The sequence below is a fragment of the Patagioenas fasciata genome, chromosome 25 (genome assembly GCF_037038585.1).
Source record: "Patagioenas fasciata isolate bPatFas1 chromosome 25, bPatFas1.hap1, whole genome shotgun sequence".
Classification (NCBI taxonomy): Eukaryota; Metazoa; Chordata; class Aves; order Columbiformes; family Columbidae; genus Patagioenas; species Patagioenas fasciata.
In genome coordinates this window covers 3,951,506-3,966,510 of record NC_092544.1, presented here as the reverse complement: position 1 = coordinate 3,966,510, position 15,005 = coordinate 3,951,506, and the positions used below count along the sequence as shown (strand labels likewise).

The 15,005-nt window shown below is 53.9% G+C and overlaps 1 protein-coding gene across 18 annotated transcripts in view; it reads right to left on the bottom strand.

The window, feature by feature from the left end:
* Window positions 1-15,005, bottom strand: part of MACF1 (microtubule actin crosslinking factor 1) — a 138,150-nt gene that overhangs the window by 5,586 nt on the left and 117,559 nt on the right. For 14 of the 18 annotated variants that reach the window (XM_065857236.2, XM_071799029.1, XM_071799035.1 and 11 more), the window contains 24 exons: window positions 14,136-14,258; window positions 13,941-14,042; window positions 13,174-13,275; window positions 12,901-13,074; window positions 12,639-12,794; window positions 12,305-12,502; window positions 11,460-11,588; window positions 10,961-11,134; window positions 9,779-9,934; window positions 9,458-9,664; window positions 9,205-9,324; window positions 8,825-8,994; window positions 8,500-8,659; window positions 7,854-8,048; window positions 7,063-7,191; window positions 6,835-6,978; window positions 6,281-6,469; window positions 5,860-5,977; window positions 5,338-5,501; window positions 4,229-4,391; window positions 3,241-3,395; window positions 2,938-3,012; window positions 2,254-2,271; window positions 336-453 (listed from right to left, as the gene is read on the bottom strand). In XM_065857236.2, coding sequence (XP_065713308.1) covers window positions 336-453; window positions 2,254-2,271; window positions 2,938-3,012; window positions 3,241-3,395; window positions 4,229-4,391; window positions 5,338-5,501; window positions 5,860-5,977; window positions 6,281-6,469; window positions 6,835-6,978; window positions 7,063-7,191; window positions 7,854-8,048; window positions 8,500-8,659; window positions 8,825-8,994; window positions 9,205-9,324; window positions 9,458-9,664; window positions 9,779-9,934; window positions 10,961-11,134; window positions 11,460-11,588; window positions 12,305-12,502; window positions 12,639-12,794; window positions 12,901-13,074; window positions 13,174-13,275; window positions 13,941-14,042; window positions 14,136-14,258 — 3,439 coding nt within the window. The remainder of the gene's footprint in view (window positions 1-335; window positions 454-2,253; window positions 2,272-2,937; window positions 3,013-3,240; window positions 3,396-4,228; window positions 4,392-5,337; window positions 5,502-5,859; window positions 5,978-6,280; window positions 6,470-6,834; window positions 6,979-7,062; window positions 7,192-7,853; window positions 8,049-8,499; window positions 8,660-8,824; window positions 8,995-9,204; window positions 9,325-9,457; window positions 9,665-9,778; window positions 9,935-10,960; window positions 11,135-11,459; window positions 11,589-12,304; window positions 12,503-12,638; window positions 12,795-12,900; window positions 13,075-13,173; window positions 13,276-13,940; window positions 14,043-14,135; window positions 14,259-15,005) is intronic. The other 4 variants (XM_071799034.1, XM_071799036.1, XM_071799027.1 and 1 more) reach the window with 1 other exon arrangement.

Here is a 15,005-nt window from a genome sequence, read left to right as displayed (position 1 = left end):
GAGGGAGATTCAGGCTGGACATGAAGGAGAAATTGTTGCCCTGAGGGTGGTGAGAGCCTGGCCCAGGTTGGGCAGAGAGGTGGTGGATGAAGCATCCCTGGAGACATCCCAGGCCAGGCTGGACGGGGCTCTGAGCACCCTGAGCTGGTGAAGATGTCCCTGTCATGGCAGGGGGAGCACTGGGGGAGCTGGGGAGGTCCCTCCAACCCAAACCATCCTGTGATTCCACGGTCCCTGCTGGTGGTGTGTCCCACTCAGGTCCCATTTGCTCATTCACAGACCAGTTCTCCAACTCCAAACCACCTCAGTTGCATAAAACCAAGGAACCCTCTTACCTCTGCAAGGATCGTTCTTCACTAAAAACTCATCCAGGGCCATCCATCCTCCGCCGACGCGAACCATGACCGTGCTGCGCAGGATCCGGACCAGGCGCAGCTGCTGGGAATCGCCGAACTGCGGAGCCAAGGGGACACTTCAGAGACGGGGGGACACAACCGGGGACACTGGGCTCCTTCCCACAGCAGGCTGCACCAGGGCAAAGCCACTGGAAACGTCTGTTTGACCTGTTGAATACTTTTAAGGTTTCTCCAGATATGTTGTTCTGGAGTAAGCGCAGGCCAGTTCCAATTTACAGGAGTTTTTCCGCTGCGTGGTTTTAAGGTAATGAAACCACCCAAATCCTTCAGTTTTAACGCTGGAATGTTTTAGAGCAGCAAAGGAGAATTTGGAATTTGGACTTTGGATGGGTTTTCTCAGCTAAAATTGTAGTTTTTCCTTTTACCGTGAAGGAAATAGAGGCTGGCAATGCAACGACCCTCCTGGTGCAGCCCACATGGAAAACAGCCATCTGATTCATCACCGCCGAGCCAGAACCTCCCGTCACCAAGTGTGAGGCCCAGGGATTGCACTGAGCCTCAGACTTGACCCCACCAGCCAAAAAACAAGCCCCCGCCACAAGAGATCGCCCCGTGAGGATGTTTCGGTGAGTGCAGAGTGATGGGAATCCAGGCAGGAATCCCACAGCAATGTTGATTAGTGATTGCAATGTTCATTAGCGGCTTGAAACACCTGTGATTTCCAAGGAGCGCACCACGAATGGGAAGCATTTGTGTGTTTGTCAAAGGTCCCTAAAGCTCCTGGACGGTCAAGTCCAGGAATTGGGACCTGGGCAGGACCTGGTGTGGATGGATCCAGGTCTACAGAGCACCTGCTGCGATGAGAAGGTAAGGGAATCGGCCTTGGAAAGCAAAACCATCTTCAGAATGGTTAAAAATATGTTTAAAAAAGCAGCTGGGTGGATAAGAATGTAAAAACCAAGAGATTAAATGACAATAGAGAGTGCAAAGCCACACAGATGGGTCATGGCAGGAGGTGACGGCATCTCTGACCCTCCCTCCCGCGGGGCCGTGGGACCCTGGACTGCGCTTCAAGAGCTGCTTCTGCAGCAGGGATCACCAGGGACGGGGCAGTTCTCATCCCCACTGTCACTTTTATGTTCCTTTTCAGTCACTGTTGAAAATTCTCCTATCATCACTGTCTAAATGAAAACCAGAGCTCTCTTGGATCCGTCCGCTTCTGACATCCAAGACTCTTTCTTTTACTGGGCATGTTTTTGGTGGGGCATCATCGTTCCACATGCTAAAAAGAAGCTGCACCGTTCATCTCATGACGGGAACGGGGACACATGCGGGTTGCGGGAGCTCTGCTCCCGTTAGGAGTTACTCAGTGGGTACGGTGGGGATGAGGGTTTAATTATCGTTACCTACGGGATTAAAGGGGTGGACACTCGGCATTCTCATTCCACGGTGATTGCGACCCAAACCCACCCAGAGCCTGGTACAGCCGTACTTGCACCCCTGGGATTTAATCCAGGTTGCCCAAAGGGCACCCTGAGCACGAGCTCACCAGTATCCCAGTGCTCCTCACCAGTATCCCAGTGCTCCCCACCGCAGGATGCTGTGGTTTGCCACTGCTTACCATCAACATCCCTAATGTATCTGAGAAAGGAGCCACGGAGCGAAAAATCTCTTAAATTTTGTCAAATTCTGCTTTTATCCATTGAATTTTTCTCCTTTGTTTTGGGGTGTCCCCCCCCTCAACTTAAGCCCTTGTCTGGACCAGGCTCTGCTGAGCAGCGCTCACAGATCATCCTCCCGCAGCACCAAAACCAGAGCGAACGGACACACAAAGCTACGTTTGTTAACAAAAACATAGAGAAAGAGTTGAGAGACAGCATCGCAAGGCAAACTGTACCTGATTGCCGAGGAAGAACTACGGAGGGAGAGGAGTTGTGGGGGGAGAGGGGATGGGGAGGGGGAAGGAAAGTCCAGAGGAAGAGGAGGGGAAAGAAAAAACAAGAAAAACATTTATGGGATTAACAGTGCAATAATCATGACAACTGTTAACTGCGGGGAGTTAGAAATCCAGGGGGTTTATGGTATTTGGGTGGGAGAAGCTTGGGGCCGGTGCAGATTTGGGGGGGTGAGCCCTGTGGTTTGGCTCCTCCCGGTTGGAGCATCACCTCCAAAAAGTCATGGGCGGGAATGTGGGCAGCGCCGCCGGCTCCTTGCGCCGGTTCGACCTCGGGGAACGATTCGAAACATAAACAAGCCGCGTTACAAAGAGATTCTTTAAGGAAATTATTCTCCCTTCTTCGGGAGGCCGCTAAGAAAAACACCGGCGTAAGGCACACTCGGCCGCCAGCAGAAGTTCAAGGGCGGGCGCCGGCGCGGTGAATGCGGCGTTTCACGGGGGCCGGGCGCCCCAGAACAGGGACACTTATGTTCTCCTGATTTGGGGAACACCCTGGGCAAACACGGCTCAGCGGCTCCGTCCCCCACACCACGCTGGGCACCCCCAGACGGGGACCCCTCTCCGGGTGGGGAGGGGGAACAGGGTTTGTGCCGCCGGAGCAGGATTCGGCCCCCTCTGCCTTACCCGGTATTTGTTCTCGCCGATCTGCTCCACTTGGAACCTCTTGGCACACTTGCACTGGGCCACTTGCCGGGTGACCTGCCAGCAGCAAAGACAGGTAAGGGACCGTGATTTTGCACGTCTCCCCCCAAAAAGCTTGGATAACACACCCCCTTTCAAAATCACACCAGGTACTGGTGGCACCAGCCCATTATTTTAGCTCAGCACCACCGCAATCCTTTTTTCCCCTCCTTTTTGTGTTCCCCACTGCCGACCCGCACCCTGAGCCACCCGCACGCCCAGCGCCCGTCTCCTTGGGTGCGTCACCTCGTCCTCGATCTTGTCGGCGTCGGTGGTGGGGCGGTAGGCGTCCTTGTTGGGATGGAGAGCGGCCACAAACTCGTAGTAATCGATGTAGCCGTCGCCGTCACGGTCAAAGATGTCGGCAACCGCCGTCATCTCCAGTTTGGTGGTGGGGAACTCTGGAAGGGGAGAGAAATGAGGGGCTGATGGTGGGACCTGATCAGAGTCGGTGTGTCATCTGCATCTTGGTCCTTGAGCAGGGACAACCTTGTCACAGCAGGGTGGCCAGGGAGGGTGTTGGGCTCTGCTCCCAAGGAACAAGGGACAGGAGCAGAGGAAACGGCCTCAAGTTGCGCCTGGGGAGGTTGAGGTTGGATTTAGGACCAATTTCTTCCCCAAAGGGCTGTGGGGCATTGGAACAGGCTGCCCAGGGCAGTGCTGGAGTCACCATCCCTGGAGGGTTGGACAGACGGACATGAGGTTCCTTAGGACATGGGGCAGTGATGGGGATGGGTTAACAGGTGGACTCACTGAGCTTGAGAGGCTTTTCCATCCAAAATGATTCTATAATTCTATGATTATGGAACAGTTTGGGTTGAAGGGGCCTTCCAAGCTCATCCAGTCCAACCCCAATGAGCAGGGTTGCACCCAGCTCAGGTTGCTCAGAGCCCCATCCAATGTGATGTTCGATGTTTTCATGGATGAGGCATCCACAACCTCCCTGGGCAACGTGGGCCAGGGTCTCACCACCCTCAGCATCACAAATGGAGATTGGAAATTGGAAATTTGGGCTAATTTCTTCCCCAAAGGGCTGTGGGGCATTGGAACAGGCTGCCCAGGGCAGTGCTGGAGTCACCATCCCTGGAGGGTTGGACAGACGGACATGAGGTTCTCAGGACATGGGGCAGTGCCAAGGGTGGGTTATGGTTGGACTTGATAATCTTGAGGGTCTTTTCCAACTAAAATTATCCTGTGATTCTATTTTCCAAGCTCCTTTCAGGCAGGGACTTACTAGAGGCCAGGATGCCGTCGATGAACTCCTGCCGGGTGATCTTCCCATCTTGGTCTTTGTCGATGCGCCGGAAAAAATCCATGACGCGGGATTTCTTGTGGTTCATCCAGCGCATGTATTTCTTCCGCCAGACGTCGAAGTCGAAGTTTGCGAACTCCTTCAACTGGAAGAGAACCCGCGAGAGTCAGCCGAGGAAACCCCCGAAGGCACAGCACCCAAACCCACCCGCCCGGGAAGGGTTAGCTGGGTTAATCCAGACGACCCCCGTTAACGAGGGGACTTGGAGGAACAGGACACACAGCGCAGCCATCGACACGGGATGCAGCATCCCCCAGGGCGGGACAAAACACGCAGAGATATCAGCTACTCGCACATGGACACACACACACCCCCCTGTCCCTGCTCGGGCTTTTGGGGACGCTTCCTCGGCCGGGATTTCACCTAACGACTCGCCAGGGTCTGCCCGGGAGGAAAACCCATCGCTGGCACCATTTTGGGGACAAATCTTCCCTCTCCCTTTCCCCCTAAGCAGCCAGGAAGGGATATTTTGCTCATCTTCCAGGTAAGAGAGCGGCTGGGGCACAATCTCAGCTCTGCAAACACTGGCCCAGCCGCCTCTGATGAGCCTCTCGCCCCTCAATTTTAATGAACACCCCCCCAGAATGACTCCCACGACCCCACCAGCTCAAGCAGCTCACAGCGAGGTAACGCGACAATTTCTAGAGCTCTTTTTTTGGTTGTTCGCTCTAAACATTCTCGGGAGTTCAAAGCAACAAAGAAAAGAACATTAATACGTAGAAACTGAACTGACCTACAGCAAAAGCAACAAAAGATGAAAAAACCAAAAATAACCACTCACTTCTGGGCATAGCTGCTTTGTTAAGCATAAATGAAAACAAAAGTTCCATTAGATGTTGGGAAAAGATAAGAGACAGTAATTGTTAGACTAATTAGTAGGAGTAAAGCAGGCCTGGCCGCCGTTACTACAGATAGCGACTGCCGGGGCGCAAAGCGCTTCATTAACGTTAATTACAAGAGGTAGTTTTCAGAATGAATATAGAGCTGGGCAATTGAAGGGGCAGCAGTGATGTAGGGAACGCGGGCGGTACCTCCTCCAGTCTGTCCAGGGCATCGTTGAGCTTGCGCTGCCGCTCCAGCGCCAGCAGCCAGACCTGCTGCCAGCGGGCCGAGAGCTGGTTGATCCGCGGGTTCTTGGTTTCCGACTGGGAGATGATGGGCATGCTGGGCGGTGCGGCTTGGCTCAGGGATTTCCCTGCAAAACAAGCGAAAAGGAGTTGCTTGAGGTGGCCTTGGTGGGTTCGTTGAGTCTGTGGTTCAGGAAAGAGCAGCAATGGCATATATTTTATTATTGGGGATTCACGTTGGACGCTGACGTTGAGAAAGGATTTTAAATAACCCAAAACCTCATCGCAAAGCGGCTGCAGAGAGAAAGCGAAGCGCAGCGACAGGGTGTTTAGGCAAACGCCACCTGGATTGTCCCCTCCCAACAAGTCCCAACCGCCTTCCTGGTGGCTGTCAATGCGGGATGCCTCGTTAATTGATAATCACAGTTAACGAGCTTCCTATGCGTCTCATTTCCTCCACGAGCTGCATATAGAGCACAGACGTACTGTTGCTGCGGGACTTGTCGATGAAAGGCCCGTGGGGGGGCTCGGTCGCTTTCCTCTTGTACGTCTTGGTGACCCGGTCCACGTCTGGCTGTTTCCGTGTCATCTCCTCCATGAAGGACTGTCAAAATACGGAAGGGACAAGAAAACATTGGCAGTTTTGAGATGTTTTGAGTGTCTTTCTGCTCCAGACCCTCCCTGGGCCATGTGAAGCCTGCAGAGGAGATATGGGCAGTAAGCACCAGCGATGGGGTTGGTTTGGATCTGCCAGTGCTGGAGTTTGTCCCCTGAGGTGGCTTTGCTGCCAGGTGACAGCTCTGGTTGGGTCACAGGCTGTTTTCATAGCGACTTCCCAGAGAAGTTAATGCCTCCTCCATGGGGGGGGCAGGAATAAATGCCTTCCACCCCTCTCCCGGGTGCTCACCTGGTGTTCGGAGATGAGAGCTTTGACCTGATCGATATTTTGTGGCATGGAGTCCTGGTCCCGCTGGATCAGGGTCGTCTCAGCCCACTGGATCCAAGCCAGGAGCTCTTCCAGAAGCTCCGCGTTCGCCACCAGCTCGGAAAGCGCCGACTCCAGGCGCTGCTGGTGCTGCTTCGCCCACGTCAGAACCTGGTGGGGACGCAGAGGTGACCGTGAGCCTGGGCAGGACCCACGACCATGGGACAGACCTTTGAGCAGTGGTGATAGGACAAGGGGTGATAGTTTAAACTAAAGAGGGGAGATTCAGGCTGGACATGAAGAAATTGTTGCCCTGAGGGTGGTGAGAGCCTGGCCCAGGTTGGGTAGAGAGGTGGTGGATGAACCATCCCTGGAGACATCCCAGGCCAGGCTGGATGCAACCTGAGCTGGTGAAGATGTCCCTGCTCATGGCAGGGGTGGCACTGGGGGAGCTGGGGAGGTCCCTTCAACACAAACTATCCTACGGTTCTATGATTCTCCAATCCCTGTTGGGACCTCCAGCCTGGAGGACTCACCTCCTCAAACCTGGCCCGGATGATGGTGATCCAGTGCTTGATGGTGGTGATGCAGTCGGGATGGCAAGCGGCCAGGATCACCTCCCCCATGCCCACCGCCGCATTCACATCCACTCTCTTCTCCTCCACTTTCTTCATGAACTCCTGGAAAAGCCCAAATGAATCATTCACCGATATTCCCCCCCTGTTAATTTTTGCTCGGGTTGCGCTTCAGAGCTTCCCCGCTACCTTGTGCGTGTCGATGAGGGACTGCAAGGCCTCGGCGTCGTCGGGAAGCGCTCCCCGAAAGCGCAGGGACTGCTCAGCCTCCGACAGCCACTCCAGCAGCACGTGCACGGCCGTGCGGAACTCCTCCGCCTGTGGTGACAAGAGCACCGCGTTAGCCCTCCTCCCCAAAACGGGACCCTGCACTCACCGCCGGGAGCTGGAGAGACAACGGGCTGAAAGGACTTGAAAAACTCATTTAAAATGGGGAAAACAAGCCCTGCAGCACCAGCAGATGGGTCCCACAGCAACCAGCACCTTCCTCCTCTTCAGCTGCACTTAGGAACTAAATGCTTCTAAAACCAGCACAGCTATCTGTATTCTGATCACCGTGGCACCTTGGCTTTTTATTCTGTAAATTGCCTACTTGATATTAAAACTACTTAAAACTCTCTGACTTATTTTTTTTCAGCTTCAATCTGCGTCTCTCTTTTGCACTTGACACCAGCAAGCAGCGGTCTCTGATCGCCGTTCTGTTCCTGCTGTGCACGTCAGCGAGATCTTCTTGTCCTCCCTTTTCACATCAGCTTTTATCAGCTCTTCTTTGGGGAAAAGAATAAGGAAATAATTGACGCCAACCCACTGCTTTGCAGTTCTCACTGGTTACTGCTGCAGGGTTGGGGTGACCTGCTCGGCCAGGAGATCAGTCCCTGGGCAAAACCACCTTTGTCTGAGGTTGGTATTGACCTCTCAGTGCAAACCTGGAGCCCAGCAAAGCTTTCCAAGACCATTTCTACCCGCAGCTTCCTGCTCACCTGTTTCAAAGCCTGCTCCAGGCGGGTCTGTTTGGACACGGACAGCTTGCACACCGTGTCCCAGCGGTTGCTCAGCTCCTGCAGCTGCACCTTCACCCAGGTCGTGTCGTCCCGGCTGTTCTCGATGAGCTCCCGGCCGGAACGTTTGAGCACCTGGACCGTCCCCGTGCGCTTCCCCAGCTCCTTCTGGAAAACCTGGAAGGACAGAGGGCAGAAGCCGAGCGGGTGAGTCAGTCCCAGCGGGTCGATTCATGTGGGGAAAGAAAAACAGGGGGGCACATCCGAAATAGTCTGGAACGGGGGTTCTGTACCCGCACCAGGGATCCAATACACCATGGGTTCATGTCCATATCCATAGTTTATAGACACTACAGTTCAGCTAACTTTTAAAAACGAAACCCTCAGCATATCTGACTGATAGCATCTCAGAGGAGGAGAGCTCCATCTCCTCCAACCTTCCCAGCAATGTAAATGTTTCTTCCTACTTTTTTGCCCTATTTTTGTGCTCCTTGTCCACCACAGCAACGCAGAGCAGTGAGACGCAGCTCTGCAGCGAGGCACCAACTCCGGCTCCTCTGTCCTTTGGCTCCTGGGGACAAGCAGCCCCGCTCACATCCCAGAGAAGAGCTGGGAAAGGCGCTCTCACCTTGTGAGCGTCCATCAGGTTCATGACCAGATCCAGGTCACCATGGACTGGCTGGTCTTCAGCTAACTGGGGTTCCACCTTGTAGAGCCAATCCACCAAGGCCTGCAGCGCGTCCATGAACTGCCCAGAGAACAAGAGGGCTTCTTCCAGCTTGTGCTGCCTGGAAAACAAACATCCCCATGAGCTTCCATCAACAAACTCACCTCCGTTTGTCATATCCCAGTGACCCAACCACCCCATGAAATCACCTCCCCACCTCTGCTCTCCCCTTTGATAAGAGTCTTGGCATACGAGTGCTGTTGGCGCAACGTTGGGCTGGACTCACCTTTCCACAGATTTGCCGCACACCGTGTCCCACTTATCCCGGACTTCTCCCAGTAAATTGTCCAGCTTTTGAGTGTCATCTGCAAGCAAGGCCTTCTCCTTGAGGGCTCTGCCCGTCCTGATGGTAGTGTCATAGACGGGCTGCTTCCCCCCCAGCGTCTTCTGGAACTCCTGGGAAGCGGAGAGAAAACAAAACTGCTTCAGAAAGCCTGGCCTTGGCTCTCTGAAGACACACAGGGCTCATGAAGGTCCCCAGCTGAACGTTTTCCATGGTAGTGTAGGTGTGGATGAGACTTTCCCCTGTCTTGACAACAGAAATGTCACCCTGCTCCCCGCTCCCACCCAGCATCCAGCATCCATCCTGCCTGTGCAAAGCTCTACCTTGTGTTTGGAGAGCTGGAGCTTGATTTTGTCCGGATCGTTTGAAATCTCCAGCTCGGAGTCCAGGTGATTCTCTGCATCCTCCAGCCAATCAACCAGTTTCTTCCAAGCTTCGTGGAACTGCAATGAAACAGCAGCAAAGTCTGAAAGGTAACGCTGGTGGTGTTCCCAGTCCCTTTCTGTTCTTGGGACCTCCTGCTCTCCAAGGCTGACAACACCTTGGGCTCTGCCGCACCCTTCCCATGTTTCTCACCTGCTTGGCTCGCTTCCTGGCATCATCCAGAGCCCGTCCCCGCTCCACCGAGCGCTGGACGACCTTCTCCCAGCGCGACTGGACGCTCACCAGCAGGTTCTTGATCAACACCACGTCCTGCTTCTGACTGAGAAACTTGAGCTGGTTCCCGGTTTGGTCCAGCTCGATGATGCGATCCCGGTGAGCATTCACCTCGTTGGCAAACACCTGCGGATGGCAAGACGTTCTCCTGTCTGCAAGGGCACGTACCCGCCAGCACCCAAGGGTGCCACCTTCGCCCCCTCAGCTCAGGGAGCCGCTGGGTGCTCATGGTGCCGGTACCTTGTGCTCGTCGATCTGGGCCAGCACGGCAGCGAGGATGAGGCTGGCCGGGGGCGCGATGTTCAGGCTTTGCTCGGCCAGCGTCAGCCAGTTGATGAAATCCTGGAGGGAGTTCTGGAAATCCGTGGCCAGGGCCAGAGCTTCCTCCAGCTTCGCCTGTCGCAGCGGGGAGGGCGAAAAGGAGGGAGGGAAAACAAAGCCACAAGATGGAGAGTGAGGGCTCAGGATCCACGGTTCCGCAGACAGAAGCGGCCTTTGTGTCGCCGCCGAAACGTCCCTCGAACAGCAGCCTCATCAGCGCGGCAACGCCGCTTGTTTCCCAAGGGGAGGGGGTTTTGGTGAAAGCCATCGCTTTCTTTCAAAACAAGAATTGCCCCTGGGAGGGGGGAGCTCCAAGGGCACGCAGCAGCTGCTGTGTCCCCCCCAGCACGGGATCGCTGTGGGAGAGCGGCTCGGTGAACAAGGTGGGGGATATTTTGATGGTAACAGCTGCGGCGCAGCAAATTTATTCTGGGCCAATGCCACCGCGTCCCTTGTTTTATCTCATCACCGGCCAAAAGCCTCGGATGGAGGCAGCTCCGAGAAGGATTTGGCCCGCTGGCTCGCAGAGGACCAACAAAGGCTGCCTTTCAGAGCCATGGGACGCTTCTTCCCACCGATCCTCTAAATTAACCCAAAATGCTATTTTACCCTCATTTTTCTCTGTGATTTAACCAATTCCGACAACTATTTACATATATATTAAAAAAAAAGCAGCTTTATGCTCAGACAGCACCACCTGAAAGACAAACTCAAGCTGTGCAACCAAAGGGCTGTCCACAAATTGCCACCCCATCCTCCTCCCCAGCCCTGATGGGCTCCATCCCCCATGGGAAAGCTGAGCAGCAATGCTGGGAGCGACCAGCTCAGGGGACAAGGGCAGGAGCAGAGGAAACGGCCTCAAGTTGCACCAGGGGAGGGTGAGGTTGGATTTAGGAACAATTTCTTCCCCAAAGGGCTGTGGGGCATTGGAACAGGCTGCCCAGGGCAGTGCTGGAGTCACCATCCCTGGAGGGCTGGACAGACGGACATGAGGTTCTCAGGACATGGGGCAGTGGTGGGTGGGGGAACGGTTGGACTCGATGATCTTGAGGGGCTTTACAACCAAAATGATGCTGTGATTTCATGGCTCCACCAAATTACCTTTCTCTCCTCCATCTTGGTGCTGACCAGACACCACTTCTGCTCCAGCAGTGCGACGCTTTGCTCCGTCTTGGAGCCGGAGCCCGAGTCGTCGCGGTTCAGCAGCATCAGGCGCCCCTTGGCCAGCAGCTGACTGTACACGTCCTCCTTGGCTTTCAGCTGCCCATAGAGCTCCTGCGAGGGAGACATCACCCAAGGGATGGATAAAGAAAGAGCCCAAAGAAGGGCCATGACTCACTGAGACTCAGGGTGACAAGAAAATAAGCTTCAGGGCAGGCAGCAAAGTGACAGCCGTGTGTCACCGCGAGCAGGGACAGGTGCTTAAAGCATCATGATGCTTGTCCCAGGCATCAAGTGGAAAATTATCGGTAAGAAGAGAGCAGAGAAGCGCTCTTCTTCCCATCAGATAAAGAAGCAAGAAGCTTTGATGGTGATATTTGACAGACAGGAGCCTGCTGAATTAAAACCATTAAAAAGAAAATCTCTCCTAAGAAATTACCATGTGGGCATTGAGTTGTTCCCGGGCAGTTTCTGGCAGACCTCCTGTGGGTTTCGATGCCGACAATTGGCTCTCCATCCTCGTTAGCCACAGGAGGAAGTCTTCAATCTCACCATGGAAACCCTGGGCCTGTTCGGGAACATATAATCGTCCACGGATCAGATGACATCAGCCGCCATTGATCATGAGCCAGGATTAACACTGTGTTCGCTCCAAAAAGCAGATAAAGCGGCAGAGCTGGATGCAGCAGCGCGTTGGTTATATGTGATATACCCATAGCCACATGCGTGTGTCGGGGTCCTGTGGTGCTTTTCCCCCTGCACTGCGCACCGGGGAGGCCAAACCTCAAATCCTGGGGTCAGTTTTGGGCCCCTCACACCAAGAAAGCCCTTGAGGTGCTGGAGTTGAGAGAAGGGAACGGAGGTGGGGAAGGGGCTGGAGCACAAGTGTGAAGGGAGCGGATCTGGGGTTTAAAGGAGGTTGAGGTTGGATCTGGGGAACAATTTCTTCCCCAAAGGGCTGTGGGGCATTGGAACAGGCTGCCCAGGGCAGTGCTGGAGTCACCAGCCCTGGAGGGTTGGACAGAGATGAGGTTCTCAGGGACATGGGGTAGCGCTGGGGTTGGGTTAATGGTTGGACTCAATGATCTGCAGCATCTCTTCCAACCAAAACAAGTCTATGATTCCAGGCAGGCTCCAAACCACTCCAGGGTTAAAAGTTAAGTGAAAAACCTGCCTAAAAATGATCCCATGACTCTCTAACTTCTTCCCCACTTCATTCCCCCCCAAAGCGAAGGGGATGCGGACCCTCCACAGCAAAGCACCGCCCCAAGGCATCTCCCCGACCTGCTGGAGCGTGGACTGCAGCTGCTGCTCCCTCTCCTCCGTCTTCTGCAGCACCGACTCCCAGCAGGAGTTGAGCGTCTCCAGGCGGTTCCGCAGGCTGCTGGCGTCATCCCCTGCGCTCGACTCCAGCAGCTCATTGCCCGCTTTGTTCACCGTCTCCACGGTCGCTTGGTGGGCCAGGACATCGTTCTTCAGCACCTACACGGGACACGGTAGCAAACGTTGGATGTATCTTTCAAACACTCATGGACTCAAACCAACCCAAACCCTTCATGAGAAATAAAATCCTGCAAAGGGAATGGATTAAAAATGGGCCTGGAGCGGGAGTACTCACATGGTGCTTGGCAAGTTCAACCTCGATGACTTTTGGGTCCCCGTTGATGGGTTTTTGCGCGTCGAGCAGCTCCTCGGTGTGGGTCAGCCAGGCCATCAGCTCCGCCAACGCGTGCTGGAACTGGCCCAGAGCCAGGAGAGCGGCTTCCAACTTGTGCTGGGCAAGGACAGGGATGGAAAAGGCAAGTTGAATTCGGGAAGGATGGAAAGCATCCCAGCCAACTTCAACCTTGCGCTTGTGAGAGCCCAGGGCTTCTCCCTACCTGTCTGTGAGCAATTTTCTCGCCCAAATTCTCCCAGAGATGTTTCAGCTCTGTCAGTGGTTCCTTTATGATGTCTCTGTCTGTCTCATCTGTAGCTTTTTTTAGCATCAGTTCACCTTGGTGATTAAGCTTTTCCATCTCAATCTGCTGCTGGTAAACCTCCATTTTAAACTCCTGCCAAAACAAGCCGGACAAAAACCAGAACAAAATGAATCACTGGAGCGTGAGCCCCGTGATGTGAAGCAAGCGCTGGAGAACTGGTCCCGCTGGTACCTTCATCTCGTTCATCTGCTCCTTCACGGTGTTGAGGTCCGTGCCGACAGCAGACATGTTGCAGAGCTTGATCACGGCGTTATCCAGCCAGTCGAACATGGCCTGGATGGGGTGAGGACACCGTTAGCAAAGGGAATGGTGAAGCGTCCTCCCCCCGAAGATAAATCCCATCAAATATCTGGATGGTGGGATGGAACCCCCTGCTATGGGACAGGCTGAGAGAGTTGGGGTGTTCAACTGGAGAAGAGAAGCTCCAGGGAGACCTTACTGCACCTTTAAAAGGGGCCAATAAGAAAGATGGGGACAGACTTTTGAGCAGGGCCTGTTGCGATAGGACAAGGGGTGATGGTTTAAACTAAAGAGGGGAGATTCAGGCTGGATATGAGGAAGAAATTGTTGGCCCTGAGGGTGGTGAGAGCCTGGCCCAGGTTGGTCAGAGAGGTGGTGGATGAACCATCCCTGGAGACATCCCAGGCCAGGCTGGACGGGGCTCTGAGCACCCTGAGCTGGTGAAGATGTCCCTGTCATGGCAGGGGGGCACTGGGGGAGATTTAAAGGTCCCTTTGACTCAGATTATTCTGTGATTCTATGATGTGCTGTTCCTTGGAGCTGGTTGTCGAGCTCAGGCTCTATCAGAGGCTGCAAACCCTCGCCCAGGAGACATTTTCTGCTTTGCATTTGTGCAAATGCCAGCACATACCAGGGACAGGACTCGCAGGGGTGTTCCCAAGCTCTACCCACCCCGCACCAACAGCCCTGCCTCTTACTTGCAGCGTATCTTGGTACTGCACCGCCGACTGCATGGCTTCTTCCAGCTTCTCCAGCCTCTCCTTCCACGTCTTGTTCAGATTCTCCCACGCGTTGTTCATCTGCGGAACACAAGATTGCCCACCAAATTCGCCGGGCTCTTCGACCAGAGCTCCCACTTGCTCCTATGTGATTTTATCTGCTGCTTTTCCTACCTCATCAATGCTCTTTTTCACTTCTGGTTTCTCAGTTTCGCCACAGGCAAAAATCAAATCAGTTCCAAGGAGTCGGATGAACTCCAGCTCTTCGTGCAAGCCGTCTGTCTCCTCTTTAATAGTCTGCATGGAACACAGAGACAAAAGAAAAGTGGTTATTATTAAACGCTCTTCCAAAATTGCCCCGTGAACAGGAGGGTCCTTCCTGCTCACCAGCATCACCAGCATCAAACTAGTTTGCTCCCAGCTCTGGCCACAGTGGAAACAGCGCTGTGTGTAGGGGTTGGGGAATAAAATAAAGTAAGAACATCTGTATTTGGGTCGACATGTGCCTGAACTGCCTGGCTGAAGATGTTGTTTACAAGAGATGTACTGTTTACAGGGTATTTTGTCAATATAGGAATTAGCTTTTGAGACTCTGAAATTGCAAAGCAAAGTGTTTATGAAAGGGAAACAGCAAGGACCAACTTAGCAAAGCACAAACAACCTCGCTCCCCAGTGTTTGAATCAAGTCAAACCCACCTGAAGTGGATTTCACCACTTCTTCGAAACAACCAACAACACACAAATCCAAACCCATCCAGCTTTACACTTATCTCCGGTCTAACCAACATCTAAATATACACTTCCCACGCTCGACAGCACTTGGGTGCCTTCGAGTGAGACCGGGAGCAGAGCCGCGCAGACTTCTGCACTGAAACACGTGGGCAGCCAACTCCGACCAGACGCGTGATAAGCTTCCCAAAACAGCCACAGATGAAGTGATTTAAGCATCTTTTCCTTGTCTGGAACAGGATGTTGCTCCAAATTGCAATGGAAATAACATTTCGTAACCCAGCTGCCTACAAAAGCGTTTTGCAGCCGCTTCTG